Source organism: Bos taurus, chromosome X (genome assembly GCF_002263795.3).
Source record: "Bos taurus isolate L1 Dominette 01449 registration number 42190680 breed Hereford chromosome X, ARS-UCD2.0, whole genome shotgun sequence".
NCBI lineage: Eukaryota > Metazoa > Chordata > Mammalia > Artiodactyla > Bovidae > Bos > Bos taurus.
In genome coordinates, this window is record NC_037357.1 from 50,338,142 (window position 1) to 50,366,117 (window position 27,976).

A 27,976-nucleotide genomic window follows, 5' to 3' on the forward strand; every position below is an offset into this window, starting at 1 on the left:
GCAGGTGGCATGGCTTTGCTTCGGGACATTGAGATTATGTTGTAAATCTCCTGCCAAGGCTCGCCATAAATTACACATGTCATCTATTCCCTCTACATGTACCTACCTTTAATACAATAGGATCTATTGGGTCATATGGGCCAAGCAGCAAGGCTGCATATACACAAGCTTGGACCTATTACAGAGCCTTTTCTTAATTAAACCCCACTCAAAGTTGGTATTCTTGCATTGCATTTACCATTCTTGGTAAATGGGTCAGAACAGTATTTCTGAGTTGGAATGTGCTGCCTCCATAGCCTGGAGAGGCCTATCAGGTGTCTCATCCATCCTTCTTGATTGGTGGATGGCCAAAAATGCTATAATGCATCCGGTATATTCATAAGATTGTCTGTGTATGTCCAAGATGACTAGACCCCTAAACACTTCATTGATGTGAATCTGTGATGGTTTTATCTCCCACAATGTGTTTTACTAAGGACTCAAATGTATCTTTCTCATCTGATCCAGTTAACATGATATCATCTATATAGTGGCCCAAAGCAATATTTTGCAGAATGTCCACATGTTTCATATCTCTTCAAACTATAACAGAATTGGAAAGTTAACATATCTCTGGGACAAAGCCACACATTAATTCAGTTGTCCAAATCATGTGAATGTGAACTGTGCCTGGGCGTTCTTCATGGTAAGGTTGGAAAGAATTCATTTGTTAGATTAGTGACCATGTCCTTTGTACTTAAAATCTGTTCTAGCAAAGATACCACAACCAATATGGCAGCTGCAAATAGATCTAATACTTATTTGAGTTTGTGGTGGTTTATTCTCCTCCTCTTTAATCCCTTTGGATTTTTTATGATCCAGACTGATAAGAGGGAAAATGATAGGCATTATTACCACTACATCCTCTAGGTCTTTAAGGATGGGACAAATTTCTGCCACTCCCCACAGGATTTTGTATGTTCTTTTTAAATTTACTGTCTTGGCCAGAGTGGTAGCAGTTTCAGAGGCTTCCACTTGGATTACCCCAGAATAATAGCTTTTTCCTTACAGGCTAAGGAACCAATATGGAGATTCTGTCACCTGCCATGTATATCTATTCTAGTTATATATTTGTGGATCAGGGAGATGGCAAGCAGATTGTCTGATAGACTTATTAGAAATACAGTAAGTTAGATCTGGGATAACTTATATGCTCCCTCTCAGAGAGCCATGAATATACTTTAGGTTTTCAGGCATCAATGTCAACTAGACCTCAGTGTCCAGGAGGCTAAATATGCCTGGGTAATTGTTCCCCAATGTACAGTTAGCTAAGTAAAAGGCTACAGGTCCCTTTGGGGAAGGACTCTGTGAACTATTACCATATAAACTTGCTATAGAATTGCAATATCCTTCCTTCTGGGGGCCTCACATCTGTGCTGTCCCTAGAGGCTTACAAGACAAAATACTCAGGTGAGTAGGTCTGTTGGATTGAGTGTTAAAGTGAGAGTCAGCAGGTGTGTGTCCCATAGTCAAACCCATAAGTCATTGTAGGACCTGAGGTAGGTCACATCCTCTGTCATGTTCAACACCCAATAAATGTCAACTCAATATTTTAGTGAAGTGAATGTCCTATGGTGCTTTGAGTAGTTTTAAAAGACCCTGTAAAGACACTCAGACCCTCATCCAAACACTTATACAATGCAGCTATTTTATTTTTTTGTTTCACTTTAAGTAAGCCAGAAAGAAAAACACCAATACAATGCAGCTATTTTAAAAGAAAATCTTTCTTGAAGAAAGACTTGTGGTGAGTGGCTCTGTTTAAGAGAAATTCAAAGACTGGATCTGGTCTATTCAGTACACACGCAGACACACACACACTCATAGCAGGTATCATCAAGTAAATTCTCAGACACTTCCTGCAGCATAAAATCTCTCTGTATTAATACTAAATATTTTTTTAAGTGCCCACATGGAATACACCCTTTAGTAATAACAAAAAATGGCTAACAGTGACATTTATTCTGACATTCTTTACATCCAGAAAACAACTTTTGGCTGGATGGTAAGATTAGTATTAAAATTTAAAAATTTGCTAGCATACACTATTAATATTACTTATGCAATTACTTTTTTAAAACTCCATTGTCATTTTAATCCTGAGAAGTCTATAGCTGAAAGAACAACTCTAATTAGGACCTAAGAGGGCAGTTGATGTCTCTTAAAGCAAGAGCTGCATGGTAATGTAAAGAGTATGGATAACATAAAACGTAAAAATCAGAAGTCAGGAAAACACAGGAAACAAGTGGAGATGGGGTGCTGAAATTTGTCACTGATTCCAAACTCAGTTGAGTGGTTATGCGACCAACACTTAAGCTGCTCCTCCCTTAACCAATCATAGAAGATAAACTTAGGTTTAGGAAAACACTTCCCTATAGTTCTCAAACAGTGAGAATCTTCTGAAATTTTCTAGATGTTTATGTAACATAAAGAGCATTGTGTGATTCTGCTACATATCTGGATGCTGTCACATGGTAGGATGGTCCTCTCAGACCCTCTCTAGGCTGACAAGAAAGTTCCGCGTGTGTGTGTGTGTGTGTGTGTATGTATGTGTGTATGTGTGTATGCATCTATGTGATGGGGGTAAGGAGCAGAGAACAAGAATGAGAATACACAAAAGTGTATACTGTGAGACCAAGACATTAGACATAAACAGATATATTTTCTGTAAAGTCTCTGTATAATTTCCTTTTCATTTAACTTGTATGGATATTTGACAACTTTCACATTAATAAAAATACAATTCCATAACATCAATTCTTTTTTTAATTAATTTATTTTAATTGGAGACTACTTTACAATTTTGTGGTGGTTTTTGCCATACATTGACATGAATCAGCCACAGGGTTACATGTGTCCCCCAACCCGAATCCCCCTCCCACCTCCCTCCCCATCCCATCCCTCTGGGTTGTCCCAGTACACTGGCTTTGAGTGCCCTATTCATGCATTGAACTTGGACTGGTCATCTGTTTCACATATGGTAATATACATGTTTCAATGCTATTCTCTCAAATCATCCCACCCTCGCCTTCTCCCACAGAGTCCAAAAGTCTGTTCTTTACATCTGTGTCTCTTTTGCTGTCTCACATATAGGGTCGTCGTTACCATCTTTCTAAATTCCATATATATGAGTTAATATACTGTATTTGTGTTTTTCTTTCTGACTTACTTCAGTCTGTATAATAGGCTCCAGTTTCATCCATCTCATTAGAACTGATTCAAATGCATTCTTTTTAATGGCTAATACTCCATTGTGTATATGTACCACAGCATTCTTAGCCATTCATCTACTGATGGACATCTAGGTTGCTTCCATGTCCTAGCTACTGTAAACAGTGCTGCAGTGAACATTGGGGTATACAGGTCTCTTTCAATTATGGTTTCCTCAGTGTGTATGCCCAACAGTGGGATTGCTGGGTCGTATGGCAATTTTTTAAGGAATCTCCACACTGTTCTCCATAGTGGCTGTACTAGTTTGCATTCCCACCAACAGTGTAAGAGGGTTCCGTTTTCTCCACACCCTCTCCAGCATTTATTGTTGGTAGACTTTTTGATAGCAGCCATTCTGACCAGCATGAGATGGTAGCACATTGTGGCTTTGATTTGCATTTCTCTGATGAGTGACGTTGAGCATCTTTTCATGTGTTTGTTAGCCATCTGTATGTCTTCTTTGGAGAAATGTCTGTTTAGTTCTTTGGCCCATTTTTTGATTGGGTCATATAACATCAATTCTTAATGAGATACATCTTGTCCTGTCATAATTTTATCTATATTACTGCTTCAACAGTGGAGAAATCTAAAATACTCTTAGTATTTTGCAGATACATTGTATGTGTGTTTGTATATAATTCAATTGTTATATCTGTATATTCATATGCATATATTTTTGTTTAAAACTTTGTTACATTATTCATGCTATTTTGGGCCTTTCTTATGTGTAAATATCAATGTGTCTATTTGCTTTTCTTTAATTTTACTGGTACTGAGCAAATTTGGATATTTGATTGCAATTGTTTTTCACCTTTGATTTATTTGTTGATAATTTTGAATATTACTGTTCTAAGTCACGTTCATTTTTATGTAAATCACATTAGTTATATGCCACCAAATTATATTCTAATTATTTCTTCCATTTTCTGATATCTTTAAGTGTATTGTATTTGGCAATAGAATTTTTAATTTCCCCATATTATTCCAAACAATGCATATTATGTTTCACCATAGAAATAGTGAAATAACTATTGGTATGCTTTTCCTTATTGATTTCTCAAATATTCAAAGATATACTCCTTTATTTTTTTTGGCAACTCTGACCTACACCTTAGACCCACTTCCACACACCCCAACCCCCATCTTCTTTCTGTGATTTTAGGAGTCAGTAGTTAAAACTCATTTCAGCCAATACTGTCCCCCTCCCTGTGGTCCAGTGATATAAGCAGACCATTTCAATCACTAAATTGAAAACCAGCGAAAAGTTAGTTATATCCATGAATCTGAGTGCATTCTTTAAATGAGGTTAATGAACCCAATTCAACATCACTGTTGTGAGATGAATGGGAAATTATGGGAAAAGTCTAGCCCATAGGAGGCTTTCAATAATTGTCACTCTTTGCTACATTCCATCTCCTCTCTCTTGTGAAAGAAATTATTTTGCCATTCACTTAATAGCATTACAGTCATAGAGAACAATGAGAAGTGTAGAGGAAGACAGGAAAGTAGGTGCTTATTGTCATAGTGTATTACTCAGATTCGGTGGCATTTTTCTTTTCTGGCATGTCACCAAATGGAGTTGGGGAATGGGGAGAAAATTAACTACTTTCTTTTATGTCATGCAATATCCTCTCCCCTCTTTTTACTGTTTGATTGAACAGAAAACACAAAAGTTTCCATTGTGCCTAAGAAGGAAGAAGTAACTCTATCTTAATTAGTATTTGTTGGCTACTATAGTCCAAAGACAGGAAATTGTAACTACCACACAGAGGTCAGCAGGTTCAAGTAAATCACTGCTAATCTTACAGGTCCTCCAAAGCCTTTGGGTATAAGCTGTGCAGAAGAATGTTGAGACCACTACAAAAACTCATGTTTTACATCTATTTGAGTGCATGTAAAGAATGGCCTCCATTCTATTCTAAAATGTGTACCACTGGTGAAACCTAAACCATATTCAGAATCCTGCTGACCAAAAAGTCTGGGAAATGTAATTCATAGGCTTCCAGCTTCTGCAACACAGAGGAGAACACAGAAGAGGATGGAAAGACTGTCCGAGACTAGTTGACAATATCTGGGAAAGTCCTCTGAGTTTTATTTCTCTAACCTTCCTGATTTGTTAAAAATACCTGATTCTCTGTATTAAATAATTTCTGTTTGAAATACCTAGTGCAATTTCTCTTTTGCTGACTTAATCCTGAGGGATGCACACTCCCCAGATTCTGATTGAATAGTTCTTATACAGTTATATAGTTACATATGAACTGTGATTCATATTTTGAGAAACAATGCTTTTGAGGGATTCTCCCTCCCATACTGGGAGGGATAAATTACACTCTTTTTTATGCATGCCTTGTCCTACTTGCTGTTTCAGCAGAATATTTCTTGTGTGTGATCTTTCCAGTAATTTCTTCAATAAGTAAATGCTGCACTAACTTAGAGAAGGACAGGAAAGAACATTAGAGAAACCCAATGACTCAGGTAATCTTGGGTAAATTATTGAACCACAAAAACAACATTAAAATGTCCTTAAAAGCCTAGCACTCCAAGTCTCTGAGTTTGCTATTCAGCTCCAGCCAGTTGTTGGCAGTTAGGAATGCACAACAAATACTGCCAAATCTTCAAATGTTTTTAAGACATTTTTTTTTTCTTTTGCATGAAATGCCAAATGTTTCGAATGTTGACAGGGAAGTAAATAAATAACTGTGAAGTTAAAACACATCTGTGGGCCAGACCTAAGGACTTAGGGACCTAGGCTTAGGGACCATTGATTTTTGACCTTTGCCTGGGACTTCACTGTGCTGGATCATGAGAAATCAGAAATAAACTATCTTTTGTTTCTAAATGGTCCCAGTCTATGGAGAAGAGAGGCACACATTCAAAATATGCACATGATATAGGTGTAGCACAGAAGAGAGTGGAATTAAGGCTAAGTAGGGACAGGACATGTTACCTGGAAGAAGTGATATATTATTGGGATTTCAAGGGGTGTATAGGGATTCAGTAGGAAGATGCCTAATTATAGGGGAAGGGGACATTTCAGGAAGAAGATGCAATATATACAATAGCATTACATCATGAAATAACAGCTTTTATAGGAATCTGTAAGATTTTAATACTGTTAAATAAAGTAAAAGCAGTGTGAGGAGGTGGGGACAGTGGAAGGGGAAGAGAATAGGAAGTGAAAAGGGAGACTAATAGTGCAAAACTGTGTCCTTTGACTATCTTAACAAGCAAAGGGGAGACAGTGATAAATGGCAGGAATATGAAAATAGATTGGGGGGCTTGAGATCAGAGGAAAGGAGACCAGTGAGGCAAATTCTATAGTTCTGATAAGAGACAATGAGGATTTGAAATAGGGCTGTGGAAGTGAAAATGCAAAGGAGAGCATACCCAAGAGAAACTTTTGCACAGATGCACCATGACACATACCCATCAACAGAGAAATGAATGGATATTTTACAGCATTGACAGTGAGTGAACTACAGCTACATGGATGAATTTCAGAAACAAAATTTTAGCGAAAGTAACAAGCCCTAAAATGCTACCTAGAAAAATACATAAATTTTGTCAAATTTGAAAACAAAACTAAACAACGTGGTTTAGGCATATATCTATGTACTGGAACATATGTAAAAAGAGTATGGGAATAATAACTAATATGAATCAAGATAATTATTTCTTTGGAATTTGGGGGAAAGATTATGAGGAGATTCAAATAAGTAATATTCTAGTTTTATGGCTGAGTCCTGGATTTCCAGTTTTTTAATTGTAATTTAGATGGGTAGATCCATAGTTAAGCAGTACTTTAGGGCTCGTGATGAAAATGCATCGTGACCAAGGCTTCTGCTATTTTTCTGTTCACTGAGGGCTATAAGAACGGTGGGAGAAGATATATTTCAGAGCAATTTTGGTGATGAAATAAATTGGTTTCCAGACATTCTTTTCCTTAAATTGGTTTTAGATTAGCTCCTCCAACGGAAAAGACATCACTGTGTGAAGACCACGTGCTTTTACATCCCGCGCTTTTTGCCCTTTGCCCTTGGCCACTGTCGCTTCCCCTCCAAAGGGAGGTTGGTTACGCCAAGCCGTGGGGGGAAGGGAGGGGGTGGCCCGCGGGTCTGAAGCGTTCCTATTGGTGGAGAGAAGGAGCGAGAAAGAGGCTTGAACCGAAGCAAGGAAAAGAGGGGCTAAGGGGCAGGGCTAAGCGGGAGGCGGGGCAAGAGGAGCTTAACAGGAATGAGGCGCAAGAGCAATTGTCGGCGCCTCGCTGCGATGGCGGCGGCGCCGAACGCTGTCACACAGCTGGCAGCGGAGTCTTCCCCTCAGGAAGCTACCGTCTCTGTCGCCTCCTCCTCCTCCTCCTCCTCCTCCACCGCCACCGCCTGCGCGGCGGCGGCGGCGGCGGCGGCAGCGGCAGCGATTGTGCCTGCCTCCTCCGCCACCTCCACGTCTGCCTGCCCGCCTGCCGGTGACTGTGGCGGCGGCGGCGGCGGCGGCTTTGGCGGCTCCACTATGGCGGCGGCGGGGAGGGGGGGCAGTAGTTTTAAAGTAGACACCCGCCCTTGCCTGAGAGAAGGTGAGTTCCCGTCCCGGGGTGTGGGGGAGGCCCCATCTCCTTTGCTGCCTCTCTTCTGCCTGTCCCAGAGCGGACTGGGCGCGGTTCGCCACCGCCCCACCCCCCACCTGCTGTGGCGCAGTAAAGGCCAAGCTCGCCCCGCCCCGCCCCGCCGTTGTATCCCCGAGTGTGCCAGAGGGATGAAGCACAGAGGGGCTTCCCTACCTCCTTCTGCCCGAAAAGGATGGGGCCCCCCCAGGAAAAGGAACTGCAGGTACTCACAAGCCAGGAGTTCGAACGGAAGGAAAAAAAAAAACAACACTTAATTTCTCTCCCAGCCAGGGCGCTTTAGTGTGCTCTCTCTAGGAATCCGAGGTGTGATTTGGTGAAAGGAGAGAGAGCAAGGTAGAAAAGTGCGCTGGAACTAGAAGGTCAGGGAAAGGGAAGTGGGACTGACGGCGAGAGGGGCAAGAGATGAGAGAGAAACAGCCAAAGAAACGAGAGGGAGGAAATTTCCCTTGGGGAAATTCAGCATCCTTCAGTGTAGAAACTTAGAGTAGTGTATTTAAGGAGAGCCGGGATTAGACATTTGGGGAGGTTAGAGTGTATGTTGAGCTTTAAAGTAGGATCGGTTGGATTTTAGAGTCGTAGGGTCTGGTGGAGGGGGTTGTACCAAGGAAAGAAAAGTGGCAGAGGCACAGATTTCAGAATTTTCTTTGGCTATTTGAGGGTGTAACCTTCTAAAGCAAGGTTTTCATGCCCATCTTTAAGGTGGTTTTGGCTTTAATAAATAATGTACATACCAACACACATTACTCCTAACATATTTCGCGACTATTTCAGCTGAAGTGGTATTTAGATCACACAAAGTACTATATATTTGTGAACAGCCTACTAATAGCAAACTGTAAAATTTGCCATTGAAATGTGTTTTAAAGCAATTTTGGAAATGCTTCTTATCTGGGTGAGACTGAGTCCACCGCAGAAAATCTCTGTAAAGCATTTTGCCATCGTAAATTTCATTATTAATTTCCAGTATATTCTGTGTTACCCTATGCTGCTAATTTGCCTCCAAAGTGAAAGATCGTGGACCCCAAAATAGAGTAAAATAATCAAAGTTACTTTTTCCTAGAAGTAGAAATAAAAGTATTCCATAAAAATAGTTTTCACATTCTTAAATGGTGTATCCCGTAACCTATGACATCTTTCAGTTTGGAGGAATGGCAAAGCAGAAGAAAATCCCTTACAATGTTTGTCATAGGCACATTACATAAATGGCACTTACTAAATATAGAAGTTAGAAATACACTATACATGATGTTTTTTAAATTTATGATCTCTTTTACTGAAGGCAGCTTTTGAAAGACTTATTTAGTGTCTTCAGTCATCCTGGACTTAAACACAATTGCTCAGGGATGAAAAGTATGAAACCTCCTGGAATTTTTGTTTTTATACCAAAATTTCTGTCTATAACCAACACAAAGGAGAGAACAGTTTTTCAGGAGTCAAGATCACAGTTCAGTTTGACTCACATGGCCTTTTCACAGTAAGGTTTAGGACCAGCATCTTATGGAAAAGATGGCTTTTTGCCTGGCTCTGTGACTGACTTGGTTGCAGTATCTTTAAATATATGCAGGTATTAATGACTTTAAGAGTTACAAATTAAGAAAGTAGTGGCAATACCCTGTCTATACTACTTCTAGCTGGTAAAAATGAGGAGAGCCCTAAAATAGGAGTCTGCTGAGTCTAGGTTCTGGTGTTAGTTTATCTGCTAGATTTTTCTGACCCTGAACAGATCTCAAGCTTCCTGGATTTGGGTCTTGACATTTATGAAATACAGGTATTGAACTAGCCAAACTCTAGATCAATTTCAGATCTGAAAGTATGAACCGTGGTTTTGCAGTTCTGCATTGATATTCTTTCAATAGCATTTCCATGGCTGTGCACTAGAACAGTGGTTCATAAACTATAGAAACCTTGACCAAGATTTATGACCTGACATTCAGTGTGTAATACAGTCTTTGTTGTTAGTGTTGATACAGTTTACTAGGATATGAGAAACCAAATATAATTGCTATCTAAAAATTATGTCTTACCATTTCATTTGGGGTAAATATCCTTCATTAACTGTTCAGTCCAAACCAAAACTCCTGACTTTTCACTTAACAAATGAGACATAGTTGATACAGTACACTGTCCAAAATGCTATTTAGATATCAAGTTATTTTTGTTTAGATATTTATAGAGGCCATAAATTGTCACCAGTTATGATAGTGGATAAAGGAGAGGAGAGAAAAATGTTTTTTGGTGGTGTGCCAATATCTTTTGCTTGTTTTGTTTTTTAAGTCCTGGTTTAAAGATGACTAACAAGTGGCAAAGAATTGTCAAGATTCAGATTGACTTAGCAGCAGCAGATTATTACAAATCCACTACAGATAGGACTATTAAAAGTTGTTTGATAAAACATTTGCTGATCCATTTTCAACTATAGTCAATACTCCTGAGGCTTTCATCTGTCTTGGGGTTGGTAATGAGCAAATGTCAGTGGAGATTAGAAATTGCTAAGCAGGGAAGATTAGAAGCTTTTAAAGGCTCCAAGTGGGAAATTGGACCATCAGCTTAAAAACAAATCAACAAATAAATGCCATGTGAACACGTATGAAAAAACACATACAAAGAAACAAATTCATGGAGAGGGGCAAGTCATGAGATTTTCTAGGACCTTTCATATTTCATTCAGTGAAGTTTTTTCAAAAATGTATAATGGCTCAAAACTGAGTTTTCATCCAGTATTGATGTTACCATATGATCATAGTAAAAATCTAAACGAAAATAAACAGAAACCCTCTTGTTTATTTCCCTCTTCCTTTTAAGAAAAAGAAATTATTAAATAGATTCTGTTTTAAATTGGAGGACATCCTGGCATTTTACTTAATGATCTGTTTGCATAGCAATTACCTAACAAGGCTTTCCTTTGTCTTAATGTTCTTAAGTAAAGTTTCAAGGCCAGCAAGAGAAAACCTAGTTAACAGCCTTTTTTTCATTTATTCAGGAATAATTTATTGAATGCCGTGTGTGTGTGTGTGTGTGTGTGTGTGTGTGTGTGTGTGTGTGCGTGCATGCATGCCTGCACCAAACGCTTGGCTCAGTGCCCAGAATATACAGGCAAACTAGACGTAGCTATATTATAGAGCTCTAGACGTAGCTATATTATAGAGCTCAATAGTAGTGCTTGATAGTAAAATTATAAAGTAAAAATAAAATATTTGGGGAAAAGACAGTTTTAAGTGTAACTAGTCAGACTTCTAAGCTGTCATGACTGTGCCATTGTTCATTGTAAATCTGTACTTTGCCCACATTGTCTCAAATATTATAGGCACACTAAAGCAAATCATATGATACATCTAATGTTAGTACTAAGGAAGAATAATTAGCCAACTGTTAGAATTAATTTTTAATTCTCTGCTTTTGGCAGGGTGGGGATATCTGGAGAGAGGTTAATGACCATTTCTAAGTTTGCGATCCTCTGCTTTATTGAGTATCAGTATGTGAAAATATTGACTAAGCATCTAGATTCATAAACATCTATTAAGATTATATTCATCATATATATCTGTTAGGATATGAACTTTGATTCTTTTCCACCTGAAAGCAGTCTTGCAGATCCATTCACATTTACTAACCTGTTGGAATGAGGGACATGGTGACTTTCTGATACAATGTAGTTCTCATGGATCAAGTAAATTAATGAATTTAGACAGGACTTGAATTCAGTTTCTAACTTCATAAGCATGACTGCTGAGCTCGCTAGCCACAGAGTGCTTATGATTTTGAAGGTCAAGAATTTAGTTTCAATATTCAATAAATATTAAACATATAACAAGTACTCCCAATTATTTTGTTAATTCCATTACATTTTATAATCGTTAATATGCCCTGAGAAAGCCTTCATTGTTTTTTTTATTGTGATAATCTGTGTAAATAAAACTTGCCAAATGTATAGGTCAGGTACTAATTTTATAATCTGAGAAAGTAAAGGTACTAGATAGCATTATAGCTATGAGTGTTCATAATGCTGACAGGTACAGATCTGCATTTCTGGCACAATTAATCTATATCTGAAAACTCCTTAAATGAAGTGTGCCCTTTAGGGAAATAAAGAGTTAAAACTCCTTGGCAAGGTTAACATCAGTTCCCTAGTGTCCTACAACTTAGTGTTGAGCTCTGCTCATTCTTTCCTAAGATAATGATGGTATTTAAAGATTGCAAAGGTCAAGTCAGCTATTTCTTAAAAATACATTTTAATCAAGAATGTTTGAGAAAGATTATTTCTAAAGGTACAGTCATGGAGACTATAGCGCATATACTTCTGGTAGAATTAAAATGTTTACTTCTTAGCTTTCTTAATGGCTCCTGATTTAAAATCTGTAACTTAAGAATGAGATATATGTTCATAGTATTGCAGCCAACCCTTTTGAGATTTGCTGCATTCTTTTTTTTTTATTTATTTTTAAATTTGCTGCATTCTTGCCCCTATTAAAATAGAACATGTAAGGCATTCTTTACAATGCTTTTTTTTTTTTTTTTGGCATCAAGATCAATTGGACTATGAAATTCTTACTTCAGCAAAGCATTAAAACAGTTAGTAGCTAGTTCTTACCATAAATATCTGATAAATTGTCTTGAGAAAATTTGATGTTGTGTACAACTAAGTCTATTGTCATGTAACAAATGCAAGTAAGATTCATTTTAGTAAATATAGCCAATTATAAATTAGAGTCACATAATTTGAATAAGCATAAACTTCATATCACATTGTGGTGGTGGTCAGTTGCTAAGCCCTGTCTGACTCTGTGACCCCATGGACTGCAGCACGACAGGCTTCCCTGTCCTTCAGTGTCTTCCAGAGTTTGCTCAAATTCATGTCCATTGAGTCAGTTGTGCCATCCAACCAGCTCATCCTCTGCTGCCCCCCTTTCCTCCTGCCCTCAATTTTTCCCAAAATTAGGTTCTTTTCCAATGAATTAGCTCTTGGCATCAGGTGGCTGAAGTATTGGAGCTTCAGCTTCAGCATCATCCTTCCAAAGAATATTCAGGGTTGATTTCCTTTAGGATTAACTGGTTTGATCTCCTTGCTGTCCAAAGGACTCTCAAGAGTGTTCTCCAGCACCACAGTTTGAAAGCATCAATTCTTTGCTGCTCAGCCTTCTTTATGGTCCAGCTGTCACATCCATACATGACTACTGGAAAAACCTTTGTCAGCAGACCTTTGTTACTATGGGCTTTGGTGAGCAAAGTGATATCTCTGCTTTTTAATATGCTATCTAGGTTCATCATCAGAGAAGGCAATGGCACCCCACTCCAGTACTCTTGCCTGGAAAATCCCATGGACAGAGGAGCCTGGTAGGCTGCAGTCCATGGGGTCGCTAAGAGTCGGAAACGACTGAGCAACTTCACTTTGACTTTTCACTTTCATGCATTGGAAAAGGAAGTGGCAGCCCACTCCAGTGTTCTTGCCTGGAGAATCCCAGGGACAGGGGAGCCTGCTGGGCTGCTGTCTATGAGATTACACAGAGTCGGACACAACTGAAGTGACTTAGCAGCAGCAGCAGCAGGTTCATCATAGCTTTTCTTCCAGGAAGCAAGCATGGTTTAATTTCGTGGCTGCAGTCACCATCCACAGTGCTTCTGGAGCCCAGGAAGATAAAATCTGTCAGTTTCCACTTTTCTCCCATCTATTTGCCATGAAGTGATGAGATTAGATGTCATGATCTTAGTTTTTTGGATGTTCTTTTAAGCCAGCTTTTTCACTCTCCTCTTTCACCCTCATCACCAAAGAAAATTTAATTGGAGCGAACAAAGTTTTTCTTACCTAGAACTAAAGACATGTGATGATCTTCTGGTTCTTTTCCTCAGAGATCTTGCAAGGTTTTTAATTCCATTAGAGAGAATGAACCAAATTATAAGCACAGATTTCATTATTCTTTTCTGATTCAAGCCATATATGTTATTCTTTTGTCACAAAAAAAAAAAAATCTATTTCATCCTAAATTGTCTGGTGTTGTCTAATAGTACTAGAAGGAAATTTCAAGTATGATCATTTGGATTTCACACTCAGTTGCATTTTGTATACATGAACTTTAGCATAATATTGCAGCTATTTGGAGTAGACACAATCCAACAAAGTCCCTTTAAAAATGAGTTTCTGGCAAATGAATCCTCTTTGCTTTTTTTTTCCCCAAAGGCAGATATTCTGGTACAATCTAAATTGCATATATTTGTGTCAACACAGGGAATTTTAGTAATGCTCAAGTCCATGGTCCAAATGCACCTGTATCTAGAATCATATCTTTAAAATATTAACTTCTCCAGTCCTTTATTTCCTATAATCTTCCTGGGCCTTAGTTTCATTATTTTGAAATGAGGACATTAGACTAAATCAGTTATAAACTAGAGATAATTTTGCCCCACAAGGGACGTGTGGCAATATCTGGAGATATTTTTGGTTGTGACAACTGGGGAGTGCTACCAAATTCTATTATAGTTAGTAGAGGCCAGAAAAGAAAGAAAGAAAGTGAAGTCACTCAGTCGTGTCTGACTCTTTGCAACCCTGTGGACTGTAGCCTACCAGACTCCTCTGTCCATGGGATTCTCCAGGCAAGAATACTGGAGTGGGTTGCCATTTCCTTCTCCAGAGTAGAGGCCAGGGATGCTGCTAAATATCCTACAATGCATAGAACAGCCTCTCACAACAATGAATTATCTGGCCCAAAGTGAAAATAGTGCCAAGATTGAGAAACTCTAGACTAGATTATTTCTCAAATTACTCTGATCTGAAATAAAACAATTATATATAATATTAAGTAAAAGGTTCAAAGCTCCTGGAATAGTAAACAAGCATACTTTGAGTGCCTTTGTGTATTAAACATTTAAAAATTTTTTATTTTATTTCATATTCATCACATCCTGAGAGAGGTAATGTATTTTCTAGATGAAAAAACTGGCTCAGAGTGACAAAATAATTTTCTCAAGTTTATATAGTTATGGGTAGAGATAGGATTTGAATCTGTTTGACCAACTCAAAAGCTGCTTTTTTTTTTTTTTTTTTACTACTACCCAGTGCTCTACTACTTATTGTTTTACTACTACCTAGTACTGTAGGTCATGGTTTTCTCTCCCATTCCAAGTTATTATGAAAGTTTTATTTGCTCAAGTCATGTAAACATTCCTTGTAGGAAGGAAGTAAAGAGATTAAGCACATTCATTAATAGAAAATTGGTTGATTCATTCTGTAACCAAAGGCTACAACTATACATAAATATAATCAAATTGTAAGAGCATCAAATGCATGAACTCTTTTTTATAAGATCCCATTTATAATTTGTCACAAAATCACTCTTTCATTTAAAATAGCCTTGATAAATGTTATTCAGTAGAAGATCATTTGGGTCAAGAATCTGCCTGCAGTGCAGAAAACCCAGATTCAGTCCCTGGGTCGGGAATATCCCCTGGAGAAGAGAATGGGAACCCACTCCAGTATTTTTGCCTGGAGAACCCCATGGACAGAGGAACCTGGCAGGCTTCAGTCCATGAGGTCACAAAGAGTCAGACACGACTGAGCAACTAACACTACACTACACTTGTGGCCCTAATGGTAAAGAACCCATCTGCCAATGCAGAAGACATAAGAGACGTGGGTTCAATCCCTGGATCAGGAAGATTCCCCTGGAGGAGGGCCTGGCAATCCACTCTACTATTCTTATCTGGAGAATCCCATGGACAGAGGAGCCTGGCAGGCTACAGTCCATAGGGTCACAAAGAGTTGGACACGACTGAAGCGACTTAGCATGCAGGCACACTACTGCTAGCAAAACAAAGGTTTATTACTTGTTCATGCAGTTTCTTGAGTGACAAGTTGGCTCTGCAGGTTGTCAACTGCCTTTCATGCCATAGTTCAGGGAGAAGAAGGGTGCTTCGAATTTTTTTCAATATTTTATTTTTATTGTCATATGCATAATATAAAGGTTTCCATTTTGAGCATTTTCAAGTGTGCAATTCAGTGACATTCATGTTTTTATGCCACCTGCACCACTATCCATGTCCAGAACTTTTTCATTGCTCCAAACTGAAACTTTTGTTACATGACTATATTTCTACACTCTATAGAACTTGCTGATTCTGGAAAAAACAGATATTTAAAAGTTACTCTTAATCTTTTCCATATCCTATGAGTTTAAGCTCTCACTCCATTATCAGACTTAGGTTCTCTTCCCATATTGAACCTAGTTTTTGACAGTACTTCTTTATGACCCATTGCTTTTGTTTTATGTTAAAACACAAAGAAATGGTATCAGCATCAGAAATTCCTGTATGCTTCAAAGACACTATATCCCAGTCCATGTTTGAGAGTATACCAGTGTATCATTAAGATCTCACTACCAATCTGCCCTAAGGTGTGCTTTGATTCAGAGTATAAATCTTACAAAGCTATGGTTTTCCAGTAGTCATGTATGGATGTGAGAGTTGGACTATAAAGAAAGCTGAGTACTGAAGAATTGATGCTTTTGAAATGTGGTGTTGGAGAAGGCTCTTGAGAGTCCCTTGGACAGCCAGGGGAGCAAACTATTCAATCCTAAAAGAAATCAACCCTGAATATTCATTGGAAGGACTGATGCTGAAGCTGAAGCTCCAATACTTCGGCCACCTGATGCGAAGAACTGACTCCTTGGAAAAGACCCTGATACTGGGAAAGATTGAAGGCAGGAGGAGAAGGGGATGATAGAGGATGAGGTGGTTGGATGGCATCACCGACTCGATGGACATGAGTTTGAGCAGGCTCCAGGAGTTGGTAATGGATAGGGAAGCCTGGTATGCTGTAGTCCATGGGGTTGCAAAGAGTCGGACATGACTGAGCGACTGAACTGATGCATATTTTTTCCAGGATTATGATAGCAGGCAAAATATGTCAAGGAATGAAGAACATCTCAGAAGTGCTATGTTAGAAGTATTAAAGCAGTATACTTAAGATTAACTGGGAGATGTTTACTGTCTATGTTTAAAGCATCTTATTTGCTGCATACAAAAGATGAAATCTCATTTCACAGCATTCAGTATTTTTCATTTGATTTTCTAATATGTAATCTATTTATATACATTTTAATCTTTGCTCTCCAACCAAATTAGATTGAAAGATGCAGGACCATCTCCCATGAATTTGGTGTATTCTTTGTAACTGAAAACTGAGCCACTGATACCTAAATTATAACTAAAATAATACTTCAGTTTGCTAAGAAGATGTTTTCTTTCTGACATTAGCTATAATGACTAAAACCTTATACTCAGAAATATGTGTGTATTGCCAAGAAATACTTGAGAAAGAATCAGCTTTTGGGTTAGGACATAGACAAGGAGATGCTAATAATGGAGGATTAGGGGAAGAAATACTGGGACCTTTTGAAGTTTTAGGCCCGTAAAGTGTGTATGAACTGAATAGCTGCTTAATACTTCAAATCATCTTTTTTGCTTTCCTGATAGGCTTATCATTTGGAAAAAGCTAAGATATTTGGGTCCGTCTGTAAGTACCCAACAAAATTTTGCTTCTGTATGTATTCTAAAATACAGTCTTTTCCCTTGACCATCAACCCATGATATAGTCAAGTACAAAAGAAACTACAGAAATGGTAACCTGATACATGATATGTCTGTGATATGTTCTTAGTTATATGGCTAGTTAGTTGCAGGGTACAGTCTGTAATACAGTCTCCCTCTAGAAAGAGTGCTTTTCACAATCTTATTGCTTTTGGAATTAAAAATTGATATAAGCCCATATTTTAGCAATCAACCAACAACAATACATTTGTTTCCTATTCTAACCAGTTTAAAAAAGACATGGTGAGAGTATAATGAAGAAAATAAAAGAGAGGAAGATACAAATCTCCAAGTTTCTTCAGCTATACCTTGGTCCTGCTTCCTATCAGAACCACCTCTTGAAGTCTAGTTCTTTGAGAGAACACTTCAGTTCCTGGCATGTAGTGATTGTTCAGTAAACATTAGTTCCTCTCTCAGCCATCTTCCTCACAGCCAACGTCATTTGCTCACCTTACCCCTACCCCTAATTTAACATCTGCTTCCTGAAGCTGGCCTTCCCCCTGAAAAACATCTGTACTATCACCAGTTTTCTCTCCTATTTTCAGAGCTGGCTATAGGCCATTTTTTTCTGGATGTCCCAAAATCATGTCTCAAGGAGTGGGGATCAGGGTAAAGTAGGGCCTAAAGGAATATTTATTTAGCATCCTGTGTGAATCAAACATATGTTTCTTATATATGCCAAACCTAGAGAGGAAGTTTCTCATTCAAGACTTTGGTCTTTTTAAGAGCCAGCTCTCAGGGAAATCTTGGGCAGACTTAGGTTTGAATCCTGACTCTGACACTTACTAGCTGTGTGACTTTGTGACAATTGCTTGACTTCTCCAAGCCTCACATAGCACCTTTAGAAAGTAGATATCATTACATTCATGTCAAATTTAGGGGAAATGCAGCTTGAGGAGAATTGGTAGTATGGCATGACCTCTGAAAAACAATACCCCATCATTTGTAATTGCCCTCAGTAAAAAGCCACCTTCCACAATCCTCCTGAGATAAATCTGAATGTATATGGGATCTGTTTGGGGGTCCAGAAAAAATCCTATCTATATAACTATGTCCTGGAGGTACAGAGGTTATTCACTTTCAGGTGGAAAAGAAGTTTGTAATTTAGTAAAAAATTAGCATGAGTTAACAGTATGATGTGACCACCCAAAGATGGCAAAGCAATCTTAGGCTGCATTACTAGAAGAAATATTCAAAATAGGGAGCAGAATATACTTAATATTAGTGAATTGTACACTGAAGAATGGTTAAGGTGGTAAAATTTATGTTATATGGGTTTTTTGTTACCACAGTTTAAAAGATTAAGGTGATTTCATTAGTTTGTTCTGATTGTGACCCCCATTAGGGTGATGTGTTTGTGTTACACTTTATGAATGACATGGATTTAGGCAAACTAGTTAGAGATTTACAAATCATGCTGCATGACAGAACTGGGATCAGCTCACAAATAGGCTCAAGAGGAAGGGAAGGAATAAAGATGTAATGGTTCTCTAAAAATATTTAAGAGCACATGTATACCTGTGGTGGATTCATTTCTATATTTGGCAAAACTAATACAATTATGTAAAGTTTGGAAATAAAATAAAATTAAAAAAAATATTTAAGAAGAAAGTGTATGCTTACAATGACTTAAAGGAATAGAACTAGAACTACTGGAAACTCTAAGATAGTGATTCTCAAAGTGTGGTCCCCAGACCAGCAGCATCAGCATCACTAGGGAACTTTTTAAAAATGTACATTCTTGGGGGCCCTATCCTGGGAATATGGAATCAGAAATCCTAGAATGGGGTCCAACAATCTCTTTAAACAAGCTTTCCAGGTAATTCTGATGCATACTAAAGTTTGAGAACCCCTACTGTAGGAAAACAGATTTCAGTTCAACTGAAAAAAGAAGTAAAAATTTGGCTGCTAAAGAAGATAGCAGTGATTCTCAACCTTCACTGTGCAACAGAGTCACACACAAAGCTTTGAAAAAACAAAACTATGGCCGGGAACCACTCCCAGAGATTTGAGTTAATTGGTCTGGGATGGAGCCTGGGCATTAGTATGTTCTGATAACAAGCAAGGTGATTATAATGTGCAGCCTGGGTTGAGACTACCTTGGTGGAAGACTCAACAAGGATCACTAGGTTGGCTGTTTAAAGATACTACTTAGGGATCCTATTTACAAACACAGATTCTTGGTCCTCAATCCTGGAGATTTAAATAGATTTGAAGTAGTGCCAAAGACTCTTTTCTTTTTATTTCCTCCCTCCTTCCTTCCTTCATTAAAAAAAATCTCTTCATGTTACACTAAAGCTCTGTTAGCTTGATAAGTATCATTCTAGATGACAAACCTTTGTATAAATCATCTTATTTACGAAAAAGATATTGTACAGTCATTATGGGTAAGGATCTGAGCCTGTCCTCTCGAGCGTGGTTGACCATGAGAATGACTTGTGGGTGGATGGGACCACCCACAGAGAGGTTTATTTTGATTCAGCATGTTTGATTTTGAAGCTGTGCCTGTGAATTTGATGTGAAACCTTGATTCAGAATGATTCTTACCTGAAGGTTTGTTTCTGAAATTTTGAATGTAGATTTAATCATCTTTGAATTAGGAAAGTGTGCTATTTAAGTACACCTTTTAAGTACACTCCAATATGCAACATCACTCTGATGTCTTCTTTTTGAATTTTAGATTTTTGTGTGTTTTAATTTTTTATTCACTAAAGTTAACATATTCATTATATTATACCCAAAAGGAGAACTTGCTTTTGACAAGTAATTTTAGATGAATGAATTGGATAAAAGGTCAGAGGTCTACATCCTGCATCAGCAACAGCATTGCTTAAGCTTAAATGCAATAGATCTAAAGGTTTATCATATTCATGGCAAGTTTTAAGCTCAGGCTATAATATCCTTTAGTTTCCATAGATATGGGTGGCTCTAGTGGTAAAAAACACACCTGCCAATGCAGGAGACATAAGAGAAGCAGGTTTGATTCCTGGGTCGGGAAGATCCCCTGGAGAACATGGCAACCCACATCAGTACTCTTGCCTGGAGAATCCAATGAACAGAAGAGCCTGGCAGACTACAGTCCGGTTCAGTTCAATTCAGTTGCTCAGTTGTGTCCGACTCTGCAACCCCATGGACTACAGAACGCCAGGCTTCCCTGTCCATCAACAAACTCCCAGAGCATGCTCAAACTCAGGTCCATCGAGTTGGTGATGCCATCCAACCATCTCATTCTCTGCCATCCCCTTCTCCTCCTGCCTTCAGTCTTTCCCAGCATCAGGGTCTTTTCCAAGGAGTCAGTTCTTTGCATCAGGTGGCCAAAGTATTGGAGCTTCAGCATCAGTCCTTCCAATGAATATTCAGGGCTGATTTCCTTTAGGGTTGACTGGCTTGATCTTGCAGCCCAAGGGACTCTCAAGAGTCTTCTCCAACACCACAGTTCAAAAACATCGATTTGGCACTCAGCTTTCTTTATAGTCCAACTCTCACATCCATACATGACTACTGGAAAAAACATAGCTTTGACTAGACAGACCTTTGTTGGCAAATAATGTCTCTGCTTTTCAATATGCTGTCTAGGTTGGTCATAGCTTTTCTTCCAAGAACAAGTGTCTTTTAATTTCGTGGTTGCAGCCCCCATCTGCAGTGATTTTGGAGCCCCCCCAAAATAAAGTCTGTCACTGTTTCCATTGTTTCCCCATCTATTTGTCATGAAGTGATAGGACCAGATGCCATGATCTTAGTTTTCTGAATGTTGAGTTTTAAGCCAACTTTTTCACTCTCCTCTTTCACTTTGATCAAGAGGCTCTTTAGTTCTTCTTCACTTTCTGCCATAAGGATGATGTCATCTGAGTATCTGAGGTTACTGATATTTCTCCCGGCAATCTTGATTCCAGCTTGTTCTTCATCCAGCCCAGCGTTTCTCATGATGTACACTGCATATAAGTTAAATAAGCACAGAGACAATATACAGCCTTGATGTACTCCTTTTCCTATTTGGAACCAGTCTGTTGTTCCATGTCTGGTTCTAAGTGTTGCTTCTTGACCTGCACACATGTTTCCCGAGAGGCAGGTTAGGTGGTCTGGGATTCCCATCTCAAAGAATTTTCCACAGTTTTTTGTGATTCACACAGTGAAAGAAAGGATTTGGTGAAGTCAGAAAAGCAGAGGTAGATGTTTACTGGAACGCTCTTGCTTTTTCGATGATCCAGTGGATGTTGGCAATTTGATCTCTAGTTCCTCCGCCTTTTCTAAATCCAGCTTGAACATCTGGAAGTTCACGGTTCATGTACTGTTGAAGCCTCGCTTGGAATTTTGAGCATTACTTTGCTAGCCTGTGAGATGAGTGCAATTGTGTGATAGTTTGAGCATTCTTTGGCATTGCCTTTCTTTGGGATTGGAATGAACACTGACCTTTTCCAGTCCTGTGGCCACTGCTGAGTTTTCCAAATTTACTGGCATATTGAGTGCAGCACTTTCATAGCATCATCTTTTAGGATTTGAAATAGCTCAACTGGAATTCCATCACCTCCACTAGCTTTGTTCATAGTGATGCTTCCTAAGGCCCACTGGACTTCACATTTCAGGATGTCTGGCTCTATGTGAGTGATCACACCATCGTAGTTATCTGGATCATGAAGATCTTTTTTGTATAGTTCTTCTGTGTATTCTTGCCACCTCTTCTTAATATCTTCTGCTTCTGTTAGGTCCATACCATTTCTGTCCTTTATTGTGCCCATCTTTGCATGAAATTTTCCCTTGGTGTCTCAAATTTTCTTGAAGAGATCTCTAGTCTTCCCCATTCTATTGTCTTCCTCTATTTCTTTGCATTGATTACTGAGAAAGGCTTTCTTATCTCTCCTTGCTAACTTTGGAACTCTGCATTCAGCTGTATATATCTTTCCTTTTCTCCTTGCTTTTTGCTTCTCTTCTTTTCAGAGCTGTTTGCAAGGCCTGCTTAGACAACCATTTTGCCTGTTTGCATTTCTTTTTCTTGGGGATGGTCTTGATCATTGCCTCCTATACAATGTCATGAACCTCCATCCATAGTTCTTCAGGCACTCTATCAGAGCTAATCCCTTGAATCTGTCACTTTCACTATGTAATTGTAAGGGATTTGATTTAGGTCATACCTGAATGGTCTAGTGGTTTTCCCTACTTTCTTCAATTTAAGTCTGAATTTGGCAATAAAGAGTGCATGATCTGAGCCACAGTCAACTCCCAGTCTTGTTTTTGCTGACTGTATAGAGCTTCTCCATCTTTGGCTGCAAAGAATATAATCAATCTGATTTTGGTATCGACCATCTGGTGATGTCCATGTGTAGAGTCTTCTCTTGTGTTGTTGGAAGAGGGCATTTGCTATGACCAGTGTATTCTCTTGGCAAAACTATTGGGCTTTGCCCTGCTTCATTTTGTACTCCAAGGCCAAATTTGCCTGTTACTCCAAGTATCTCTTGAGTTCTTACTTTTGCATTCCAGTCCCCTATAATGAAAAGGACATCTCTTTGGGGTATTAGTTCTAGAAGATCTTGTAGGTCTTCATAGAACTGTTCAGCTTCAGCTTCTTCAGCATTACTGGTTAAGGCATAGACTTGGATTACTGTGATATTGGATGGTTTGCCTTGGAAACAAGCAGAGATCATTCTGCCATTTTTGAGATTGTACCTAAGAACTGCATTTTGGACTCCTTTGTTGACTGTGATGGATACTCCATTTCTTTTAAGGGATTTTTGCCCACAGTAGTAGATATAATGGTCATCTGAGTTAAATTCACCAATACCAGTCCATTTTAGTTCACTGATTCCTAAAATGTCAATGTTCTCTCTTGCCATCTCCTGTATGACCAGTTCCAGTTTACCTCGATTCATGGACCTAACATTCCAGGTTCCTATGCAATATTGTTCTTTACAGTATCAGACTTTACTTCCATAACCAGTCACATCCACAACTGGGCATTGTTTTTGCTTTGACTCCATCTTTCTGGAGTTATTTCTCCACTCTCCTCCAGTAACATATTGGACACCTACCAACCTCGGGAGTTTATCTTTCAGTGTCATATCTTTTTGCTTTTTCATACTGTTCATGGGGTTCTCAAGTCAAGAATACTGAAGTAGTTTGCCATTCCCTTCTCCAGTAGACCACATTTTATCAGAACTCTCCACCATGATCCGTCCATCATGGGTGGCCTACATGGGATGGCTCATGGTTTCATTGAGTTAGACAAGGCTGTGGCTACAGTCCATGGGGTCGCAAAGAGTCATGCATGACTTAGCTTACATGCATCTCTTATATTCGCTTCTTCCTTTCTATGCCTACTGCCCACTTCTGGTTTAACTTCATGACCTTTTTCCTGTTGCCTGTGCCTTTTTCCTAACTCATAGCCCTATTTTAAGTCACTTCTTTACACTTGTTGAATGCAGAATTAAGTCTAAATGCCTTAATGAAGCCATTTATGAGTTAGCCTCATTCCAAGCTTTCAATTATTGTCCTTCATATCCTTGTTGTTGTTCAGTTGCTCAGTTGTATTTGACTCTTCACGATTCCATGGACTGCACATGCCAGGCTTCCCTATCCTTCACTGTCTCCCAGAGTTTGCTCAAACTTATGTCCATTGAGTTGGTGATGCCATCCAACCATTTCATCCTCTGCTGCACCCATCTCTTCCTGCCTTCAGTCTTTCCCCAAATCAGGATCTTTTCCAATGAGCCAGCTGTTCACATCAGGTGGCCAAAGTATTGGAGCTTCAGCTTCAGCATCAGTCCTTTCAATGAATATTCAGGGTTGATTTCCTTTAGGATTGACTAGTTTGTTCTCCTGACTGTCCAAGGGACTCTCAAGATTCTTCTCCAGCACAGAGTTCAAAAGCATCAATTCTTTGGCGCTCAGTGTACTTTATGGTCTGACTCTCACATCCATACATGACTACTGGAAAAACCATAGTTTGGACTGTATGGACCTTTGTTGGCAAAGTAATGTCTTTGCTTTTTATTTATTATTTTTTAATATAAATTTATTTATTTTAATTGGAGGCTAATTACTTTACAATATTGTATTGGTTTTCCCATACATCAACATGAATCTCTTGTGGCTCAGCTGGTTAAGAATCCACCTGCAATTTGGGAGAACTGGGCTCAATCCCTGGGCTTGGGAGATCCCCTGGAGAAGGGAAAGGCTACCCACTCTCAAGTATTCTGGCCTTGAGAATTCCATGGACTGTGTAGTTCATAGAATCGCAAAGAGTTGGACATGACTAAGTATCTCTGCTTTTTAATAAGCTGTCTAGATTTGTCATAGCTTTTCTTCCAAGGAGCCAGTGTCTTTTACTTCCATGGCTGCAGTCACCGTCCACAGTGATTTTGGAGCTCAAGAAAATAAAATCTGTCACTGTTTCCATTTTTCCCCATTTATTTGCCATGAAGTCATGGGACTATATGTCATGATCTTTGTTTTTTGAACGTTGAGTTTTAAGCCACTTTTTCAGTCTCCTCTTTCACTTTCATCACGAGACTCTTTAGTTCCTCTTTGTTTTCTGCCATTAGGATGGTGTCATCTGCATATCTGAGGTTATTAATATTTCTCCTGCCCATCTTGAATCCAGCTTGAGCTTCATCCAGCCCAAAATTTCACATCGTGTACTCTGCATATAAGTTAAGTAAGCAGGGTGACAAAATACAACCTTCAAGTACTCCTTTCCCTATTTGGAACCAGTCCATTGTTCCATGTCCAGTTCTAACTGTTGCTTCTTGACCTGCATACGGGTTTCACAGGAGGCAGGTAAGGTGGTCTGGTATGCCCATCTCTTTCAGAATTTTCTACAATTTGTTGTGATCCACACAGTCAAAGTCTTTCAAGTAGTCAATGAAGCAGAAGCGGATTTTTTTCTGAAATTCCCTTCCTTTTTCTATGATCCAGTGGACGTTGGCCATATGATCTCTGGTTCCTCTGCTTTTTCTAAATCTAGCTTATACATCTGAAGTTTCTTGATTCATGTACTGTTGAAGCCTAGCTTGAAGGAGTTTGAGCATTACCTTGCTAGCATCTGAAATGAGCCCAGTTGTGCAGTAGTTTGAACATTCTTTGGCATTGACCTTCTTTGAGATTAGAATGAAAACTGACCTTTTCCAGTCCCGTAGCCACTGCTGAGTTTTCCAAATTTGCTGGCATATTGAATATTGCAATACTTTAGTAGCATAATCTTTTAGGATTTGAAACATCCTAAAATATTTCAAAGAATGTCCAAATTACCACACAGTTGCACTCATTTCACATGCTAGCAAGGTAATGCTCAAAATCCTTCAAGGTGGGCTTCAATAGTACATGAACTGGAACTTCCAGATATTCAAGCTGAATTTAGAAAGGCAGAGCAACCAGAGATCAAATTGCTAACATCTGTTGGATAATAGAAATAGCAAAGGGATTCCAGAAAAACATCTGCTTTATTGATTACATGAAAGCCTTTGACAATGTGGATCACAACAAACTGGAAAATCTGAAAGAGATGGGCATACCAGACCACCTTACCTGCCTTCTGAGAAACCAGTATGCAGGTCAAGAAGCAACAGTTAGAACCAGACATGAAAAAAGGACTGGTTCCAAAATGGGAAAGGCGTATGTCAAGGCTGTATTTTGTCACCATGCTTATTTAACTTATATGCAGAGTACATCATGTGAAATGCCAGGCTGGATGAAGCTCAAGCTGGAATCAAGATCTCCAGGAGAAATATCAATAACCTCAGATATGCTAATGACACCACCTTAATGGCAGAAAGCAAAGAGGAACTAAAGAGCCTCTTGATGAAGGTGAAAGAGGAGACTGAGAAAGCTGGCTTAAAACTCATCGTTCAGAAAACAAAGTTCATGGCATTCAGTCCCATCACTTAATAGCAAATAGATGGGGAAAAATGGGAACGGTGACAGATTTTACTTTCCTGAGCTTCAAAATCACTGTGGATGGTGACTGTAACCATGAAAGTAAAAGACACTTACTCATTGGAAGAAAAGCTATGACAAACCTAGACAGCTTATTAAAAAGCAGAGACATCACTCTGCCAACAAGGGTTCGTCTAGTCCAAGCTATGTTTTTTCTGTAGTCATGTTTGGATGTGAGAGTTGGACCATAAAGAAGTCTGAAGGCCAAAGAATTGATGCTTTCAAACTGTGGTGCTGGAGAAGACTCCTGAGAGTCCCTTGGACAGCCAGGAGATCAAACCAGTCAACTCTAAATGAAATCAACCCTGAATATTCATTGGAAGGACTGATGCTGAAGCTCCAATAGTTTGACCACCTGATGCGATGATGTTGGGAAAGATTGAGGGCAGGAGAAGGGAGCAGTAGAGGATGAGATTGTTGGACAGCATCACCGACTCAATGGACATGAGTTTGTGCAATCTCTGGGAGATAGTGAAGGACTCGGAAGCCTGGTGTGCTGAAGTCCATGGGGTCGCAGAGTTGGACCCGACTGAGCAACTGAACAACAAAATACTTGAAATATGAAATCATATTCTTGACCCCCCCCAGTACCTTTATTCCACTCTTCTATCTGAATTTTATACATTGATTAAAGCTAAGTTCAAAGCCTGTTTTCCTCTTGAAAGCTTTCCCAAAACTTCTCAGCAGGAATACATTGTACCTTATGTCTTATATCACTTATGACATTTTGATCTTTGGATCATAGTTCTTTCTATACACATCTTCCCTGATAAATTGTAAATTTCTTGAAATTAATAGTTATTCACTTGCTGCATCATTTCCAACATGTGGGACAGTTCTGTATGTATAATAGAAAAGGTCAAGATAAAAAGTTTAAGTTCCAGCTCCATGGAATAACACATGTGATAAGTTTTCTTGATTTCAGTGAATCCTAATTTCCTAACCTTCAGAATTTGGGAAATAACACTTAGCCGCAGATTTGTTTTAAGGACTAAAAGAGTAAGCTATTATCTTGTTTACACACACACAAAGGCCTTATCTCTTTCCAAAATGTGTACCATAGTATTTTGAAACTAGCCTCAGTAAATAACAATAAATCTTAATGATGTCCAAGACATTGAGGGTCTGAACTCGGGTAGTGTTATGGTAAATTTAAAGGAAGAGATGGATATCAAATAACATTATAAGCTAGAATGGACAAGAAACAGTGATTTGCTGTGGCTAATAATGGCTGAGATTTTGAGTCTGGAATATCGTACCATTTAATAAAGAAATACAGACCAAGAACTTGTTTGAGAAAATGAGTCAAAGGCAGTAAGTTTAGGCAATACCATTCTAAAGGAAACGTTGTAGGGGTACCAGTAATTTCATGGGCTTCGTGGAAATGTTTGGGTCACCAATAATGAAAGACTATGTTTAAAAAACTCAGCCTTCATATTTCCCAACTTGACTGTCAGTATCAAACCTTGACTATTAGAAGTAGGGAAATCTGGAATTAAAGTTTGATCTAGGAAAGAAGTGAATGTTAAATCTTAGGAATTCTTGAACTTCTAAATTAGTAGTTTCCTTTTGCCTTCTTAATGGAAACTTCCCCTCTGTAAC

General features: G+C 38.8%; 1 protein-coding gene across 9 annotated transcripts in view; it reads left to right on the plus strand.

Moving 5' to 3' along the window:
* Positions 1-7,464: 7,464 nt before the first annotated feature.
* The window catches only part of ZMAT1 (zinc finger matrin-type 1), a 42,286-nt gene continuing 21,774 nt past the window's right edge, over positions 7,465-27,976 (plus strand). For 7 of the 9 annotated variants that reach the window (XM_005227815.5, XM_002699829.6, XM_005227816.5 and 4 more), the window contains exon 1: positions 7,465-7,822. In XM_005227815.5, the coding sequence (XP_005227872.1) occupies positions 7,483-7,822 (340 nt within the window). In that variant the 5' untranslated portion in view covers positions 7,465-7,482. Of the gene's footprint in view, positions 8,076-27,976 lie in introns of all 9 variants that reach the window. The other 2 variants (XM_010821684.4, XM_059883598.1) reach the window with 2 other exon arrangements.